Source organism: Epinephelus lanceolatus, chromosome 15, assembly GCF_041903045.1.
Source record: "Epinephelus lanceolatus isolate andai-2023 chromosome 15, ASM4190304v1, whole genome shotgun sequence".
Classification (NCBI taxonomy): domain Eukaryota; kingdom Metazoa; phylum Chordata; class Actinopteri; order Perciformes; family Serranidae; genus Epinephelus; species Epinephelus lanceolatus.
This window is the reverse complement of record NC_135748.1, coordinates 14191656-14210053: the sequence shown is the minus strand read 5'-3', so window position 1 is coordinate 14210053 and position 18398 is coordinate 14191656. Positions and strand designations below refer to the sequence as shown.

At 42.1% G+C, this 18398-nt stretch overlaps 1 protein-coding gene across 1 annotated transcript in view; it reads left to right on the top strand.

The window, feature by feature from the left end:
- babam2 (BRISC and BRCA1 A complex member 2) overlaps positions 1–18398 on the top strand; it is a 117131-nt gene that overhangs the window by 58545 nt on the left and 40188 nt on the right. Inside the window, exon 7 of the mRNA XM_033641870.2 lies at positions 17513–17622. Coding sequence (XP_033497761.1) covers positions 17513–17622 — 110 coding nt within the window. The remainder of the gene's footprint in view (positions 1–17512; positions 17623–18398) is intronic.

Here is an 18398-nt window from a genome sequence, read left to right as displayed (position 1 = left end):
CGATACCATTTATAAGATAGATAACCTGTGATTGGAAGTGAAATACATTTGCAGTAAATCATAGTGTCAAAATTTAGAATGACACAAACTCTTTGTTTAAATGCCTTTAAGCACACTGTATGTTTAATTAAATGCTGCAAAAGAGAACCTTTCACAATTACCTTTGTTTGTTAGCCATTCCTGTTGCCGGTTGAGTTATGATGCAATACAAAAACTTTTTTGAAGACTAGTGTTGCTGTACATTAGCTGCTTTATCTGTGAAGTGTATGAACTACACACATCTCTAATTCACTTCCAGGCACTGTCTCACTCCCTCTTCCTCTTCATGAAGTTTTAATACCCAGACAACTGAGGTTACATCCAGTAACCACTATCCCTAATGGCAGAACATTACTAGTGTAAACACTGAGTGTTACTGCAACTTCTGAGAAGGCGATTGCAGTGTTCATGACAACATCAGTAATATCTGCTGCCGTCGTTTCACACGTCGTTTCTTGCTGACTGGAGCAGCTTCAGTTCCCGAATGCATTCGTCTTTGCCCATCGTGGCACGGGATGTGTAACCAATCGGATAGTGTTGTGGGCAGGACATTAATTGCATCAGGGTCAAAATAGTGTTGTTTTTTTTTTTTTTAATTCATTTATTTTATCGCCTAGCAGATATAAAACCAACCAAAAAAAAAAAATTATGATGTCCAGGGTGTACCCTGCTTCTTGCCCAGTGTCAGCTGGGATAGGCTCCATCCCCTGGTGACCTCTAACAGGATAAACGGTTACGGACAATAAATGAATAAAAATGCAGAATATCATGGCCGATAATCGCTCTATCTCTAGTCAATGTCCAACTAAGGTGACCTTTGGCCTTCAAATCTGCTTGAGCAGTCCAGAGCTCACACCAAAACTAAACCCACATTCTTAAATCTGTCAGTCCTGTATGCTTTGAAGGAGGTAAATGATTGGTGTTGCAAATATTTGCAGAGACTAGACTTTATAATTCTTGTTAGTACATATTGTCTGGTTATGTTGCATAATTTTCAGCATTGCTACACTGAGTTTCAGCCTGAGCAGAGGTGTAATTAAGATGAATAGCTGAAAACACCTGTGCTTTTGTCCAGGGCTTCCAAATTGACTTGTTATTCAGATGTGTCACATTATCGATGATTTCACTCTTTGCATTCAGAATATGTAGTAAAGCCTCAAGTGTTAATGAAATAAAGTGGAAAAAGGTCAGAGGCTTTGGTTATTTGTTTGGATACGGCAGGCAATCGCTTTGTGTGTTGTACGCCCTCACCTCCGTGAGTGCGCTCCCATCCACTGACCCATCACTTGCGGCAACAACCTTGGTGCTGCATTGACAGACGGGTTGTCAGAAAGGTCGTGCCCCGAGGTGGAGGAGTCAGGCATTCTCCATCATTCCTTGTTGTGACACATGACTAGTGGCACCAGACCCTCGCCGCATGATGAGGTGGTTTGCAACAACAGAAAACGTGAGCTCTTTGACCTTTTTATTTCTTTCACTTTCTTTTTGCTTTTAAGACAGCTCCTATCCTCTCACCTCTGCGTTTGTTTTGTTCCATTTCCCATTTCAATTTTCTTACGCACCACGGCCATAATAAGATAGTAATCTCATCAGAGGTGACAATTTATCAGAGACACCTTAGTGCAGTCATACCATTGATGATGACACACATTTGGCCTATTAAGTCTTGCCTCATCATATCATAACTAGGTGTTGGACCATATGCAGTGACTAATGCCACAGCATGCCTGTGACGCTGGTGAATTGATAATTGTTTGCACATGATAAACAACATATTCCTCACTGTAAATGAGTCATCTCTTGCGTCATGATGTCATGGCAAACATGCAATCAGGGAGCATATTTACTCAGCATGTGTCATCTCAGTGGTGATGACACTTTTATTTGATAATCTTTTGATAATTAGTTTGTTGTTGTTTTGTTCATTTTGTTGCTTTGTTTTGTCTCAGTGACTTATGTGCATAAGCTGAAATCATACAATATATGCATAGACTGTATATAATAATGGACTTAGCTATGGTAACATCACAGTTGGTTTGTTAAATCTATTTTGAAGCCTGGAGTTCACCATTTGGAACCAGAAGTGACCATATTTAAATGAGAGGGTGGAGCTGACTCGTAGACTGTAGCAACGCCTCACAAACAGTCACTCGAGACACCGCCCTTAATCATGTGTAACTTTAAGCATTAATAAAATGTTAACAGGTAGTTAACAGCTGTCATGAAAAGGGAAATAAGCTCTAGAGATCAAAATTGTTTTTGTACCAGGCTGTAAACATGTTTATTTCTGCTGTAAAGCTGGGCATTTTAACACTGGTGTGTATGGGGATTGACTCAGTTTTGGAGCCAGCCTCAAGTGGCCAATATGGGAACTGCAGTTTTTGGCACTTTTGCAGTAGCTTCATTTTTGCGCTTCTATTTGTGTTCCTCTTTAATTTAGACAATACAGTTTTTAATCTGCTGTTTATTTAGAGTAGGGATTTCAATGGTTAACCCTTAATCAGTTAACCAGAGAGAATATTTTTGACAGGTTACTCATGTAGGTCTATAGGTTCATTTTGCAACTCTTCAGTTTGGTAGTTGCACTAGCACTGTGCCGTACCACGCAGCAATACAGGTGTTTATGCTTCACAGGTTAGGTAGCCTTGACTGTGCACCAGCAGGCTTGGGTGGGAGGTAGCTAGCAGCGCCAATCATTTGGCTATTATCACTGTTAATGCTGTCCCTACCCATGGTGGCAGGATAACGTTGCTGCAGAAAAACAATGCCCGACCCTCTGTCTCGCCCCGGAGAGTAAGTGGCTTAATTTTGAGCCACAAATCCCCTTTAGCTTTGTTAATTTTGTCATCAGTATTATTATAGCTAGCACCATTAGCAGCATCAGCACGGCAAGTGGTGCTAACATAGCTAACAATGCTAAAGGGGTTTTGCAGCTCAAACATGTCCCAAACATAGCAAAATAATAAGAAAATACAGGCTGGGGACAAGGTCTCTGCAGATGATTACACTGCCAAACACTTATAGTGGATCATAAGTGATAATTGAGAGGGATTACTTTTGTATGAGTCCACACATTGTGTTTTTAGGAAACATAAGCCCCTTTTACACTGCCAGATTTTCTGCGAATGTTGGGCCAATTTGCCAGCCAGCTGCGAGCATTTAGATACCCAGAGCCAGAGTGGCGAGTTGATCCAAGGTGCCCAATTTTCCGCCTTGTAGGGTAGTCATATTGGCGGAACCCTTTTAGTTTAAACAGACCGAGGCGGCCCTCTGCAATGGGAGGGGCTGTTGAAGACTTGTGGGAGGAGCTGTTGATGATGCCGCATGTGCGACCCACTGGCGGTGGATAAACAGGAAACAGCTGATAGCAGGAATCAACGAGCAGCTAGTAGCAAGAAGGAAACACAAACCTGACAGACACTGTAAAGATGAGCAACTGAGGAGACAAGGAATTGTGCGCCCTCCTTGCACTCGCAAACGAAGAGGCCATTAACCGTCAGATGACGGGGGCGGTAAAGAATGGGCCGATTTACGAGAGAATCGCCGCCTGACTAGCTGCGGCTTCCCTCCCATGTCACTGTTTACGTCACACGCTGAGCTACACATTTTGATACTTACTCACGCCCCCATTGCCCCTAAAAAGGCGCATTCTGTATAAACAAAAGTAGGTAGGTAGGCCACCCTCCCCGATTTTGTTTTTATACTGCCAATGCTGAAAAAACAACTGATTGGGCTTTCCTGCAAATTTGCACAATTCCTATCTAAAAAGCGCTATAGAAAAGTAAATGGTAGGAAAATCTTGCATAGTATACCCAGTAAATTACTATGACCTAAGTATACCTAAGAAGCGATTCCATTTCTGCCTGCATGTTGAAAAAAGCCCACCCCCTTTTCACTGATGTTTTATACATTGCCTTGAGTATATAAATAAAGCACCCATTTTCTGTATGAGGAAATGATGAAATATCACGAGCCTTTCAGAAGACATGTAACAGCAGATGCTTCCGTCACCTCCTTTTGAAGTGTGGAAGTAAATGGCAAAAGATTATTTAGGGAGATGAAGGAGAGCACCCCAGCATCCTCTGTGGAGCAGGTGAATTAAAGAGGAACCACAGCCTTAGGAGAAGGAGGTTAGAGAGCACTGAGATCAAACCCACTTCCCTAATGCTCCAGTGACCCCAGAATGACTCCCTGATACCAAAGGTCATGCCCGCCTCCTGTCTCCCTTGGCAATCCACAAGCACCCCACCCCAACCCTCCCCCATAACCACCCACACTCAGTCTCCAAGTGAACATTCCCACCCACCTGCTTGTACCCCCAGCTGAGCATCAGAGGTTTCCAGCATTAGTCTCAAGAGAACATCCCCCCTCCTCCTCCTTCTCCTCTTCCTCCGTCCCCCCACACTTCACGCCTCCACGGAATTACTTCTATCTGGCCTACTTTCCGCCCTCGCTCTATATCAAGTTGTACACTATCTATATGTTTTTTCCTCTAACACCTCCAAATGTTCTTCTGCCTAATCCTTTGTTTGTTTTTCAGATTTCAACCCTGATGTTATTCAGCTTTCATTTACCTCTCAATTCCGTGTCCTTCTGGACGCCTCATGTTGCCTTCTGTAGGCTTTTTATTAACACATTGGTGGCTTCAGGGTGAAACTGTGTCCCTATATGTTGCCTGTCGGTGCTCATTTGTGAGTCTTGGCCTTTGCTTACCCTTGGCTTACCAATGACTTGAAAAAGCCCCACAGTAATGAGGAATCTGACTTTTTCTGCCCAAGTGCTCCCTCCACATCTTACTTTATATTTCTCCAAAGCAATGTGCAAAATATTACATAGCTAATAGTTTCAAAGTGTAAGAATCTGAAAACAACTTAACCAAATTAATTTTACTCTCGAACAGATGGTGTTCAACATCAAACATCCAATTTGCTGTGCATTCCAGGGCTCTACAGTGCAGTCTTTTTCCTGCATATGCAAGTGACTATTAGAGTATGTGAATGTGAAAGAATTATTTGGTTGAGTTCTGACACCAAGGTTGGAACTTTTATCTTTACTCTGTCTTCTTAGCAAAGATAAGTGTACGAAATATTTTGTCATCAGCTTATCAGTTTTAGCCGGCGATGACCATTACTTTTGCAGGTTCAAACAAATTAACATAAACTCCAAATGACAGGCCAAAACAATGTTGCTGTTATCAGTTTTATGTCCTTTTATGTGTTGACCAAAGAATATTTTTGAAGTTCTTTTGAAAGAAGTATCACTCTGTAACATCACTGGACAGTGGAGGAGTGTTCATGCAGTTTGCACAACTGCGACAAATTGAACATCTTCGGGAGTCAGGCAGTCTCCGAACCCATAGCCTATTACTGATGACAATAAGCCTCTGGAGGCGAGGGCCAGTATTTTGGGCTGATCTGGTGTAGCCAGTGGATATCTAAGATATTTGTGATGATTGCTGATAAATTTTAGAAAAGCTATTATAAAGCTAACTCCTTGTCAGACGATAGCCCATGGGTTCCAAGAGTGTATTTCAGCCAATGCATTTAGCCTCGCTACATTGGCTGTTTACCCCTTAAACTACACCTTGACCACAACTGGAAACCAGAACACTTCCGATACCAAGATCTTGTCCTGTCGCCTACAGATTCTCCATACATATGCAGAATCTGTTTATAGAAATGAGGAGTTAGACAGAGTCAGTCAGGATTCATGGGTATGTTCACCCGACTCTTGGCTGTGAATAAGGCTGCCACTCAAACTGTCTTGTCAGCAATCATGCTTCAACTGAATCTTTTGGATTTTAATATTTATAGGACTGAGTGATGACCGAATACCTGGATATCAAAATGATGCTTTCACATAATATTTACACAGTGATTTTTTTTTTTAATGATAACCAGTAGTGTGGAAACAATGCATAAGTGGGTAAATGCAAATAACAGAACAGCTAGATCAGTCTGGTTAAGTTCAGAAGATTACATCACTTTACTGTAATGCAGCCTTTATAACCAGGGAAAGACATCACTATCGATATTATGATATCCAGAATGTCAGACAATATCTAGCCTCATACAAACTATCGATATGATATTGATATATTGTGCAGCACCACTTATTTACAATTTTAGTTATTTTCAAAAACTGAACGCTAAATATAAATAGGATCAGTAGTGCATTCCAGTTGGTTTAGATACAGTATAATGAGCAGATTCAGTGTATGGTTCAGACTGAATAAAATGCTACCAACCCCCTAACTTTACTTTGAAAGCCTCAAAAGAATTAGCAAGCCAAATGCTGTTGGAAAATGGATGCATGAATGAAGCACAATGCCTCTTTGTCCCTTGTTAGGTCAATAGTTCAAAATTCTTTAGTAGTCTCTTAGTTAAACCACTTTACTTTAGATGGATCGATGCTGTATTTTAAATAACTAAATAAATAAATGTAAGCCTGGAGTCTTGCATCCATGATTTTTAAACAAATATATGTTGCAATATTAATTATTATTACATGATTTTAAACAGTAAATTTGTTGGATAATCAGTCATCCTTCTAACTAACTATACCGTAATCTAACTGTAGGGAGGATATTGTTTGTGGTGTATTTTGTCTTGTATAGCTCCCACTTGGTATCACAGATTACACTTGTGTGTTAACACAAGCAGTAAAGATAACAGTGAATCTGCTATTGTCAGCACTCCATAGTAAATATATTTCAAACTGATGCATGTCATATTTGCACAGCTTCATTTAGCAGCACCTTAGTTTATGTAAGGTTAATTTTAAATTGATAAAAGCGAATGATTTTAGAATCGTACCTTCAAACGGAGAACATTTTCAAGCTAAAGGAACAATATCTTCTATGGACAGCATGGACCAATAGGCAGAGTCTTTGCTTGAAATGCATGTTAAATACCGTATCCCTGGTTTCGGGTGGTTTGTGCCAAGACAAATCGTCATGAAAAATATCTGTTTTGTCATGAGCCAAATGATTTGTAATTTCAGTAAATGCGTTAATTTCACAGTTATTTAGGCCCAATGTTCCATTGGTCCTAAATAGGGGTAAGGGGCTGCAGTGGTTCAAATGACCAGATTAGTCTCATTAATGGTGCAGTGGGACAAAAACACCCTGCAACACTGTTAGTGGAGCAATATTAATGCAGTTACAATTATCACCCCCAGTAAATGCCACAATAACAGAACCAGGCCTTCTGCTCAAAGTCCAGCCTTTTCAGCTTAAAGTTTGCAGAGTCGTTTTATATCAAATCTCTAAAGTCAGATAACATCAGGGGGAAAAAGCCCCTATTGTGTGTATTGTGCAGTTAAGCCTTCTTGTAAATTTCACATTTAAGATGTTACACATAATACTGTCACCACAAGGTCTAGAAGTCAGACAGCACTTGACTTATAGGTCACCCTGTATTGTGTCATCAGCATGAACATACTACATGCATTCATTCATTTCTAGAAACACACAGGCGTGCAGTTATGCACATGCAAACAAACATACTTGAGTCACCCTTGTGGCTTCAAGCCCTAGCATCACACACTGCACAGACAGTACAGCGAAGGCCAGATCATTGCAGTGACATGCTATCAGTGACACACTATCAGTGGCACTTGGCCGCAGTCACACATATGACTCGCGTTCCAGTGAAGTAACGATCAGCTGGTTTAAGTGTCTCAGTTGGCACATCTGTTGGTCATCTGCCAGTTATTGTGCCAAACAATGCTCCGGAGAAAAAAGGATATTGAAAAAAGAAGGTGGAGCGCTTAAATTAAAAAATGTCATGATTCCATTGTGTTTTCAGACTTACAGAGTGGTTGGCATAATTGTAGTAGGATCTCCACATACATTTTAGCATCTTTCCCTGTTTGATTCTTTACATTATCTGTCACCACAGTCAGATGAGTCATATTGACTACACTGTCAGCCCAGCTGGTTTTATTAACTTATATTTCACCCATTGTTGTGACTCAGTGATAGGTGTCTCATTCAACCTCATTTCCAAGCAGTGGATGCTAAGTGCGTGGGATTTTGGGGTGGAGACTTGACTGGTTAAGTCTTTTGCAACACACTGCACTTGTGACTCGTGTTACAGCGTCTTTTATTTCCTTTATATTGGATAACAGCAACTTATTGAAAGGCAATGATGAAGTGTGATCTTGGCCTTTTAAGAAAGTCAATAACTGAGAAAGCTTGGCCCCATAATTGAAACTGCCCGTGGTGTTGGTGAATTGCAGCAACTGTCATTGCACTGAAGTTTCTGTTTTGCCATTTATACCATTACTGATGTACTTTTCGTTGCTAACTAAATTATTGTCGGTTTGGAGGAACCTCTACTCTAATTTCACTGCAGTAAGGATTTCAAAGGCCTGCCTCAAAATTGGAAACACAGCTGCTTTTCTTTTAATGCTCTCTTCATTACTCTTTTTTTGTGTGTGTGTTATGTACTCTGTGTCAATACTGTGTTTAAACGTAACTATGGGCACCACCAAACACTGCATTGCAAAAAGCCTAAATCTGAATTAAAGGAATGCTTCACCCAAAAAATGACCATTTTAGATCAATTACTAACCTTGAATTTGTCAAGAAAACTTGTTTTTTCTTGCATGCCCCCACAGTGAACGGAGAATCCAAAAAAGGCAAACATTTTTTGAGAATCGTAGTAAACAGGGTCCACATTTAACAACAGCAAAACAGTATCAAAACTCTCACAACTTGTGCAGTAAAATCAAAGTCTCATGTATCCAGTCGTATGCTCAGTGCTTCCCAAATATGCATTTTTGTGAAAAAGATACGATGTAAAACACATCAGTACAAACAGTCACACGCTCTACAGTTTTGCTGTTGTTAAATGTGGACACTAACTTCAATTCATGAAGAATATTTGGGTTTTTGGGCTCTCCGTTAACAATGGAGGCATGCGAGAAGAATTTTTCTTCACAAATTAAACGTAAAAAGCAATGAGTAATTCATATACAAATGGTCAGTTTGCAGTTGAAGTATTCCTTTATAAAATGTACATTATAGAATGCGTTTCACACTACAGACAGTATGGCTGCATTCATTCCAACTGACTCGGGAACATTCTGAATAGATTTTCATTTGTTACCACACCCATCGTACCAAGAGAGGCACGCACACAAGTATATTCTTATTCTTCAGTTTGCAAACACACCCCGTGCACAAAGCTTTTGTGACTGTGGCAACAGGGCAGTGTTTAGGTGTGTTTGGGTCCTGTTCTACCAACATGGTTCCAGGTGGAGCATGTGTGCTCTGTAATCTCTTGCCCATTGTCCTCATGACAAAATTAAGCCCTGGCACGGGGAACAACTATGTGGTGAAACAAAGTTGCCTGGTTAATCATCTACATTGGTTGTCTTACATAAGCTACAGCTTGAGCTGAGAGTTTGTTGGAATGGAGAGTTAGAGAAAGAGTGGGACAGACACGGGATAAGTCAGATATTACAGAAGAGGACGTTAGGTCCTCTTGGACATGCGTGCCAATTGGGGTGTGGTGACTTGTGCTTGCGTTTGCATGTTCTGTATTTTTGAGGTGGAGGGAGCGGGCTCATCATGGCCCCTGGAGTACACCACATCTCTGCTCATCCCCCTCCCCACAAGCAGCAGCAGCAGCAGCAGTACATCATTAGGAACAATATCCTCAACTCTCTTTCTCAATCAGAACATTTCATGTCATGCAATGAGACATTTTGGCAGCTGCCACCTTGACCCTGTGCTTTCCCGCCCTCAGGGTGTGATGGCGTAAGTCTCTGTCAAACTTATGAAAAGGCTGGCACAAACACATTATTCAGTATGTAGACATTCATTCACTATATTCTGCTGCAGAAAGTACTATTTAACATGTTGTACTCAGCAGTGCTTTTTGTTTCTGCTCTCTTCAGGGCTCTTCACATTGAACACAGAAGATTTGTATCTGTGCTGCAATGTGATGATTGTCAGTATTTCTTACAGGGCATTGAAATATATTTTTAGAAGAATTGCAGCAATGTCCTGCAAAATGAATGAAATTAAATTCCTCAATAAAGAGTTCCTGTAGTGCAAGTTGTGCAGATTTACTCTTCCAGTTTCTCTCATTTTTAATCTGGAGACACTGAATACTAACTTTTCACATCCACCGAAATAGTTGCAAATAGCTGATGCATACAGAGCTGAATTGTAGAAAGTTCTGCAACATAAAAGCCAAAATACAAGGGGCACGGGCACAACACATCACGTAGGCAGAGTGGAGTGGGTTTTTTTTACCTGCTACACAGACTCTACCGTTGATGTGTGGTTGCTGCCAGCTTCTCTGTGTGTGTATTGAGTTCTATAGAGTGATAATGCAGCTGGCTGCGTAGGATTTGGAAGCATGGGCATGAGTTTTACAGACTGACGGTAAACTCATTGATTGGATTGTTAAGGCACTTGTCATTCTGCATCATCAGGGCAACATCAGGACCCACATCCAGAAATCAAAATGTGGTGACTGACGGCAGGTCGTGATGCATTTTAATGTTTCTTACATGTATAGAAAGAAGTAACTGCGCATCAGCTGCGTGCTCTGAAATTTACATAAATAGTCTGGTGGGAGTTATTGCGGGATTGCTATGTCACACACTTTTTAATAGACTCAGTGATCTGCCAAAGTACACAGAGTAGGATATAAGCACAACAGGCTGCAGTCTGAACTGCTTTTGACTGACTGACTGATAAGGGGAAGTCCCCGCACTCACATACTCCCAGACGTATGTGTTACCATGATTTTCAAATTATTTACACAAATATATGCATCACCTCTACAGATTACTTCCTGAAAATGATCAGCAGATGGATTTATTAGTAGTTTTGCTTTGGCTAGCTTTAGCTACTACTGTCAGTCTATCCTGTATCCACCCGAATCCACTTGCAAGCGGTTGTTTGGTCTGCATCAGGATTCAGTTGATAAAGTCCACACCAGCCCAATGAACTGTTTAAGGGTTTGTTTTAACGGAATCAAACAGGTTACTTGTGAAAGCTCTAAGCTAGCCTTGGTCACCAAGTGAAGAACCAGGCTTCCTCAGAATGTCCTACCTGAATTGCAGCCGCTGCCTTGTATTTACTGTGTGTCCAGCATGTGTACAGGGGCACTCAAAGCCGCTCGCCTAGAAGCTGGACATGTCCTTGCACAACAACCCTGCTGTCAGTCAAGCTGCCCCATTACGTTGGGCATGACATTTAAAGTTGGGCGAAGAAGGCGGACAAAGTGCCCTTACCTCCTCCGTACTAGCCCTGCAGTGGAGCCCCTGTGTAGCGTTTGCGGATGAGTGTGTTTGTGTGTGTTGTGACTTTGGCCAGACTTGGTCTGGCATAAGGACAGCTGTCACATCTCCAACCTGTCACATGCGACACAGAGGAGATGCCAGAGGCCGGGGCATCAGGAGACACAAGGACGGACACAAGGAAAAGTGTCTGTGCGTTTGTGTGTATGTGTGCGTTCGAGCACCCATGTGTCTGAAAGAGTAAGGAGGATGGAAGATGCGGGGTGGTGGCCACGTGAAAGGGTTTGACTCGGAGGCACCCTCTAACCTTGATGTCCACACGGGCACGGACGCGCATGCACACTCTTCACCCGTTTTCTTAAATCTAGTCCTTGAGCAGTTGAGTCACATCCCCAAGGGGCCTGTAGTAAATACTGCTTTAACGTCCAACCACTACCACCCCTCCAGGACCCCCTGCTCGTCTCACAGTCCTCTGACCCAGGCCATTTCAGTGCTCATTACTTACCAATGAAGAAGTCTCTTCATTAAGGTCCTGCCTGTGGCCTGTGGAGCAAAAGCTTTTTTTAATGTTCCTTCTCTACAAACTCTTTACATAAGCAAGCAGCAGTTGCCCTCAAGTGTATTTGGTTAAAGTGTGTGTATGTGTGCACAGCAACATTAATAGCCATTTGGGGGCTTTTATTTCATTACAGAAGGAAGAGCCCTTCTGTTTCAATTTAAGTAATGGTTTCAAGGCAGGCAGGTTAAAAGGTCAACTTTTGTTCTCATTAGGCTATCCTCTCACAACTTCATGTATAGATTAGCAAAGTTTTGGAAGAAGAAAGTCATGAGAGTTTGCAAATGCCTCTAAATTACCACCACACTGCAAGGACACCCTTCAGTACACTATGTATTCCATAAACAAACCCAGCTGTCAAGTAAATCATTTGTATTGCCCCTCTACACTTTAATTTACTTTAAACATGCCACTTAAGAAGCATGAAAAGATTTTTTTCTCCAGAAAATGGCATCATGACTTTTGTGCAGTGCAAGAGCTTCAAAGACAAACATCTTTGTTTCCCTTCAGTAGTCATGAAAAAGCTAAAATATATATTAAAAAAAGCTGCATTGTGTTGTATAATTGCAGCAATTGGATAGTCTAGAGGTCACAAATGAGTTAGGCTAACTCCAGGAAAAACTTGGCTCTCTATTTCTCTCGGATTCTGTTGAAACACTGAGCTGTTTTGTCACCCACAGTTTCATCAGTTATCCCACTGACTCACGTTTTTTTCTCCAAGTGTAAATTCCCATGATTGTAATGACCTGAGGTGTTGGCCAGTCCGTTGTTTCGGTCCAGACATGAAGGTTTGTTCAGACATTCATAGTCCACAGAGGAAGAAGCCTTGGATATCCCTTGACTTCTCTAGTGTCACCATCTGGTTGACATTTGTGGTTTTCAATGAAATGCCAGAAGAGTTACAGGATAGTTTACCATGAATGTTTTACACAAATTCAGAAACCCCCCACGATGGTCTAGCAACACCTTTGGTGATCATTTTGGTTATGTTTCATCATTTGGCATTTAGTATTCAATGTACTGGTTTATGTTGTTATACTGGAAACACTCATTCCCATCAGCTGTACTTTGTGTTCAATGCTAATTAGCAAATGTTAGCATGCTGACATGCAAAACTGTAGACTCTTTATAAAAATGGACAATGCATCTCCACTTCCTCCCACTGTAGAAAAATGAATCCAAAATATCCAGGATATAGCCGCTGTCAACTTGCACTGGTGAGGTCATGTGGAGCCAGAATCTGCACAGTAATGATCTTCACACTATTAGGCCCATTTCCACCGCAGGAACTTTGGGGTAATTTTATGGGGCCAGGGCCGTTGGTGCGTGTCTCCACCGAAGGAACCACCCCTGAAGGACAGAGTTCCAGAACTTTTACAGGGGCTAAACAAGTCCCTGCCTCGGGGTAGGTACTCAGAACGGCCCCGAAAGACTCCCGGCTGGGGCTTGGGGATTACTTGGTGCTGGCATTTTTAAAACTCAGCAGACAAGGGTTAGCTCGTTCATATAGCTTCCGCCGCCATGTAAAAAAAACTCACTAAATGGCCCGTGAAAAAAATATTCTTTCCAGCGGATATCTTAGTTACAACATGATTGAGCTAGCAAAGCAGTTTTGTGTTGCTATGTGTGGTATTTATTCAGTTATGGGAAATCACGATGTCTAGAAAGCATCAGTGGCTGCCGCTGACAGGGACAGCTAACAGCAGGCCGTCATCTGTTAAAAGCCTCCCGTTGTCGGATATGACATGAAACTACTCCAGTTAGCTCAATCATGTTGTAACTAAGACATCCACTGGAAAAAATTTTTTTTTTCACGGGCCATTTACTGAGTTATTACAGACACCGGTAAGGGCTATTAGCTAACGGCGTCCCTACGTCGCCCCAGTAAATGGTCGTGCAACGATTACGTCACATCCAGAGCCCGTAACTTTACAGGAACCCTCCTCGTACTCCGCTCTCTCAGTGGAGACACAGCAGTTGAGAGGGCCGAACGAGAGGACGTTCCTGTATTAGTTCCTGCCCCCCAAATAGTACCAGGAACTTCTTCAGTGGAAACGGGCCTATTGAGTTCCCACCCATACACCAGTCTGATCAATTGTGAGCATCGCAGTTGATTGCAAGCACACCGATTGGCACACATAGCTGTGAATCATGCCGTCGAACCCACTTTTTATAGCATCAAATAACTAAAAAAAGTAAAAAAAAAAAAATTATATGATAGCATTGTGCTCAAAGCATGGCTTTGTAGCTGAGCTGTGCCTATTATAAGTACAGCCTCACAGAGTCATTAGTGTAGCTGTAGACTCTGATGCTTGTCTGGATTTTATTTTTTAATTTTACACTCATATACTGAAGAGGTGAAATGGTGGTCTTAGTATGCATGTTACTTCTAAGGTTTTACATGAAAGTGAGGCTTTGAAATGATCACGTTTGATGTTTAGTTATATATAACTAAACAAGGCAAAAACAAAATTGTATCTCCATTGCTTCAGTTCCTTTGCACAGCAAATTAATTTAGAATGGCAATAGCTAAAAGTTAAAGGGTCTGCCGTTAGTTTTTGTTTGTTTGTTTCACTGATGCAATATGACTTGTGACAGCTCTTCGCTGTCTGCTTGGACGAGATGAGTCTGAATCATTCCACAAAAAGGCCCTCCCTTCAACAGCACCCTTAGTCCGACCGAATCGAGGGATGGTCCGCTGCAGCCCGTACAGAGCTGCCCTATGTTCTTCTTCTGGCCCTCTCACCTTCCTGTTGGTTCTCATCTGTCTGTTTACTCTCTCCCAGTCCAAAAGAAGCATCCATTAAATCACCTTTAAAGATGAGAACGGGACTTGACAGCTACAAACTGGAGCAAAACAATATTTTCCCAAACCCCACGCTCACCCCGGCCCCACATCTCCGTGCCTGTTCCTATCTGTCCCATATCGTCAGCGGCAGAAGCCACGAGCGCTGCTGTGAGACAGAGAGCAGTTCTTGTTTACTGATGCACACTATATTGATGTGAGCTGATTCCATCAGGCAACACTTTTGGATGCCACACACCCCGCTGTCTTTCACTGCCTCCCTTCTACTCTTTATGTTTTACCCCCTAATGTATCTGCCACGACAAGGCAGACTGCATGATCGTCAGCAGAGCAGCAGCCATTGTTGTGACTGTTGATATTTGCTTGTGCCACAGTATAAATGTGCCGTGGATTCAGGAACTGTTCATTGATAACCCTTATATTTGTATTCTATGTCACATTAGTGTTACATTGATTTTAATGCTTTTGATTTTTTTTCTCTTATTAAACACAATGGTCAAAATCATTAGATCAAATGCAGAAAAATTAATTTCACTTCACTGGAAAAGAAAATGTTCAGTGAAGGAATTTCCTTATCCACCCACTCAGCCGTGTTTTTCTCAAACGAATGCTCAGTTTGGTTGTGTGATCAGCAGAGTGTGAGTAATTAGTTAATAATTCTGATCACGTTTGAGGCTGCCCTGCTGCAAACTGGTTGCGCTGCGCCTCTGTCCGTCATGTATGGTGGTTAGATTTCCTCTCACCACGGCGGGCAGCGATTATAACAAATGGATGAGTTCAAACCATCTGTAAGACATTTGATTAACGCTGCCGAGCCTCTGTCAGCAGAGGGAGAGACCAGAATGGTACTTGATGTGGAATTGCACTAATGACAGTGCCTGAGAAGTAGCCATGCTCTAGGAAAAACATCACAGAATGAGAAATTAGAACCTTGGAGAGACAGACGAGGTTTGTATAGCGAGCAGCTCCGGGTGGCCTCTGCATCCATCTCACACATGATTTGATTGGTGCTCCCAGTCATCAGCTCTGCCTCATAGTGCAGCTGTTGAAGCTAATGTGGCATGAAGCAAAACAGATGTTTCTTCTGGTGTCTCTCCTCTTCTCCTCTCCATCTCCTTCAACATTTTGGGACTTGCACACGTGTTGTGCACACATAGAACTGTATAATCCCTAGGGGTGTCAATCACTAACTTATCTGGACATAATATTATATAGATTCTTTGGACAATTTTAATAACTCAGATTGATTCTCCAACTGCTAAAGCAAAACAAAAAGTAATGGGACATACAGTAGGTACCTTATTTTATGGGTAAGTGACGACCTGGAAACTTGGAACCGAATCCAGAACCTAAAGGCATTAGTATGCTTCAAACAATGTGCTCCCCAGAGTCCTCCCCCCACACCAGTCATGGAAATTTGGGGGCCACATCCAACAAAATTTGTACCTTTCAAAAGTTGACAATTATGCCCATTTCACACAGTCGTCAGCCAGATGTAAGAAGCTGAAAAGGTAGGCAGGAATTAAACTTCTCTCAAGTGCTCTCTTTGTGTATACAAACAAGTGGCAACAAATATGAATGCCTGTAAGGACATTCTGTCCAAAAGTGTGCTCCATTAATCTCCATTTGAACCATGACTCCATCTTTCTCTTCTCTATGATCGCAGACAGGGTTTTTTGCCCTGCCTTCAAGTGTGGCCTCTTGGAACAGTAACACTTTTGCCTTTACTGGTAACCCACATCAAAGTCGAGATGTGGGTGCGGCACTACTGAAGCAATCTGTTTGTTCAATCTGCATCGACTCCAGCAGAGCTATCTATCAGCTGCAGATCTGAGGCGACAGCAGCTAAAATGTCTTCACCATGTTGATATCAAAAACTGTCTGAACAAAGATAATTTTAATTTAGGCTCCACAGGAAGAAATCAGCATTGTTTTATTCATCGATTGATTCCCCCCAACATAGTGGGTGGAGGGAATCTGCCTATAGGGAAAAAGCAAGCTCATAGGGAGCCTTTATCAATTAGTCTGGAAGGTTAATAAGTTCATAACATTTAAACAGCAGGAGATTTGGGTAATTTAAATAGCTGTCTGTTGAAATTAATTAAAGAAAAAAGAATTGCAGTAGAAAAACTTCCGCTTTGGGTCCTGTGGTCTCAGAGTCAGTGTGAATTGATACATTTAATAAAACAGAAGTTTATCTATGTGGGTTGACATTTAAAGGAGCTGTATGTGACATTCAAAGCATATCTATGGTTCAGAATCTTGAGGCAGGATTGTCTGCACATGGCTCTCAACATGGAGGTGACTGAGCTGGCAGCTAGCCGCTAAGCGTGCTAACTCCATAAGCAGCTGTAACAGTAGCAACAGTGCTGACAGAGCTAACAGTGTTAACAAGGGGTGGACCTGGAGGGTGGGTACTATATTCAATGATGCTGCCATCCAGCTGTTAGCAATACCACTGTATGAGCCCAGTGCAAAGTGGCAGCGATGAGCTTACCAAAAGGATACACAGAAACCCCAACGCACATACAGGGCCGGACTGGCTTACCACAACAAACTGCAGAGAAGCTTGAATTACAACACTCACAGGGGGAGTGTGACCTTATTCTCTACTCAAGGCGAAATCCCTCCGCCATGTCTTTACATAGCAAATGGATGTTTGCTGCTATATTAATCCTCTGAATGTTGATATCCTACAAACTAGTTCATTTCATGCATACCCTAGCCTTAACTCTAAAAAAATAAAGTGTGGACTTCCCGGCTGTGGCTATGAAAATGAATCCCAGCTTTATGCCTATGGAGAACATTTTCACTGTCTAACATTACAAACCTGGCTTTGTCTCTCTTAGGACACAGCGCTGGACCCTGGAGAGGATGTGGCCCTTCTCTCGGTGAGCTTTGAGGATGCTGAGGCCACTCAAGTGTTCCCTAAACTCTACCTTTCCCCCAGCATTGAACAGTAAGCAGAATGATAAATAAGTTTGCTTTTGTTTCTTTATCTTTATGTTTTGATGGTAATTTGTGTATGCAATCTGTGACACCACAACAACAGGACAGCAAAGGGCCCGAGCAACATCGAAGTTAAACTGAGATAACCAACCTTTTTCTCCATTAAGAGTAAATGTCATGGACTCATAGGCTGTTTTACCGTTGCCGTCTATATGATTTTGTGATGATGATTTGTACTGTGTCTCTTTGTCCATGAAAACATTGTGCGTTATCCAGTTGCATTTTTGAGAAGTACTGCCAGAAATTTAGGATTTATTGTCCTTAGATCAGACTCATTCCTGCAGTATGAGGCAAGACTGAAAAAGTCTCCAAGTTTGTTGCAGTAACTCCCTAATAAAGACAGGCTACCTTTAGTATCACTGGGAGGGGCAGGGAGGGTCAGCCAAAGGTGATGTGGGCCCACTCATTGTGCTCCTGATTTCGGGGATGCAAGATGTAGTTGACGGATTAGTGTCAGTATGCTGTGAATCTAGCGACATATTATGTCATTGTGAATAATCCCACATCCCAGTGTCTGGACTCATCAGTCGGTTCCTCAAAAACAACAAGGGAAGAACAAAAAAACGAGATGGATGACACACAGCGTCTGAGCTAGGGATGACTGGATGTCTGCAGACATCTGGGGTGTTAACAGTACAGAGACTGTGCGCGTGTGTGTGTGTGTACATGCAGGCTTGTGTGGAATGTTTTCTGTGAGTCTGTGGGCACCGTGTGAGTGGGTACTTC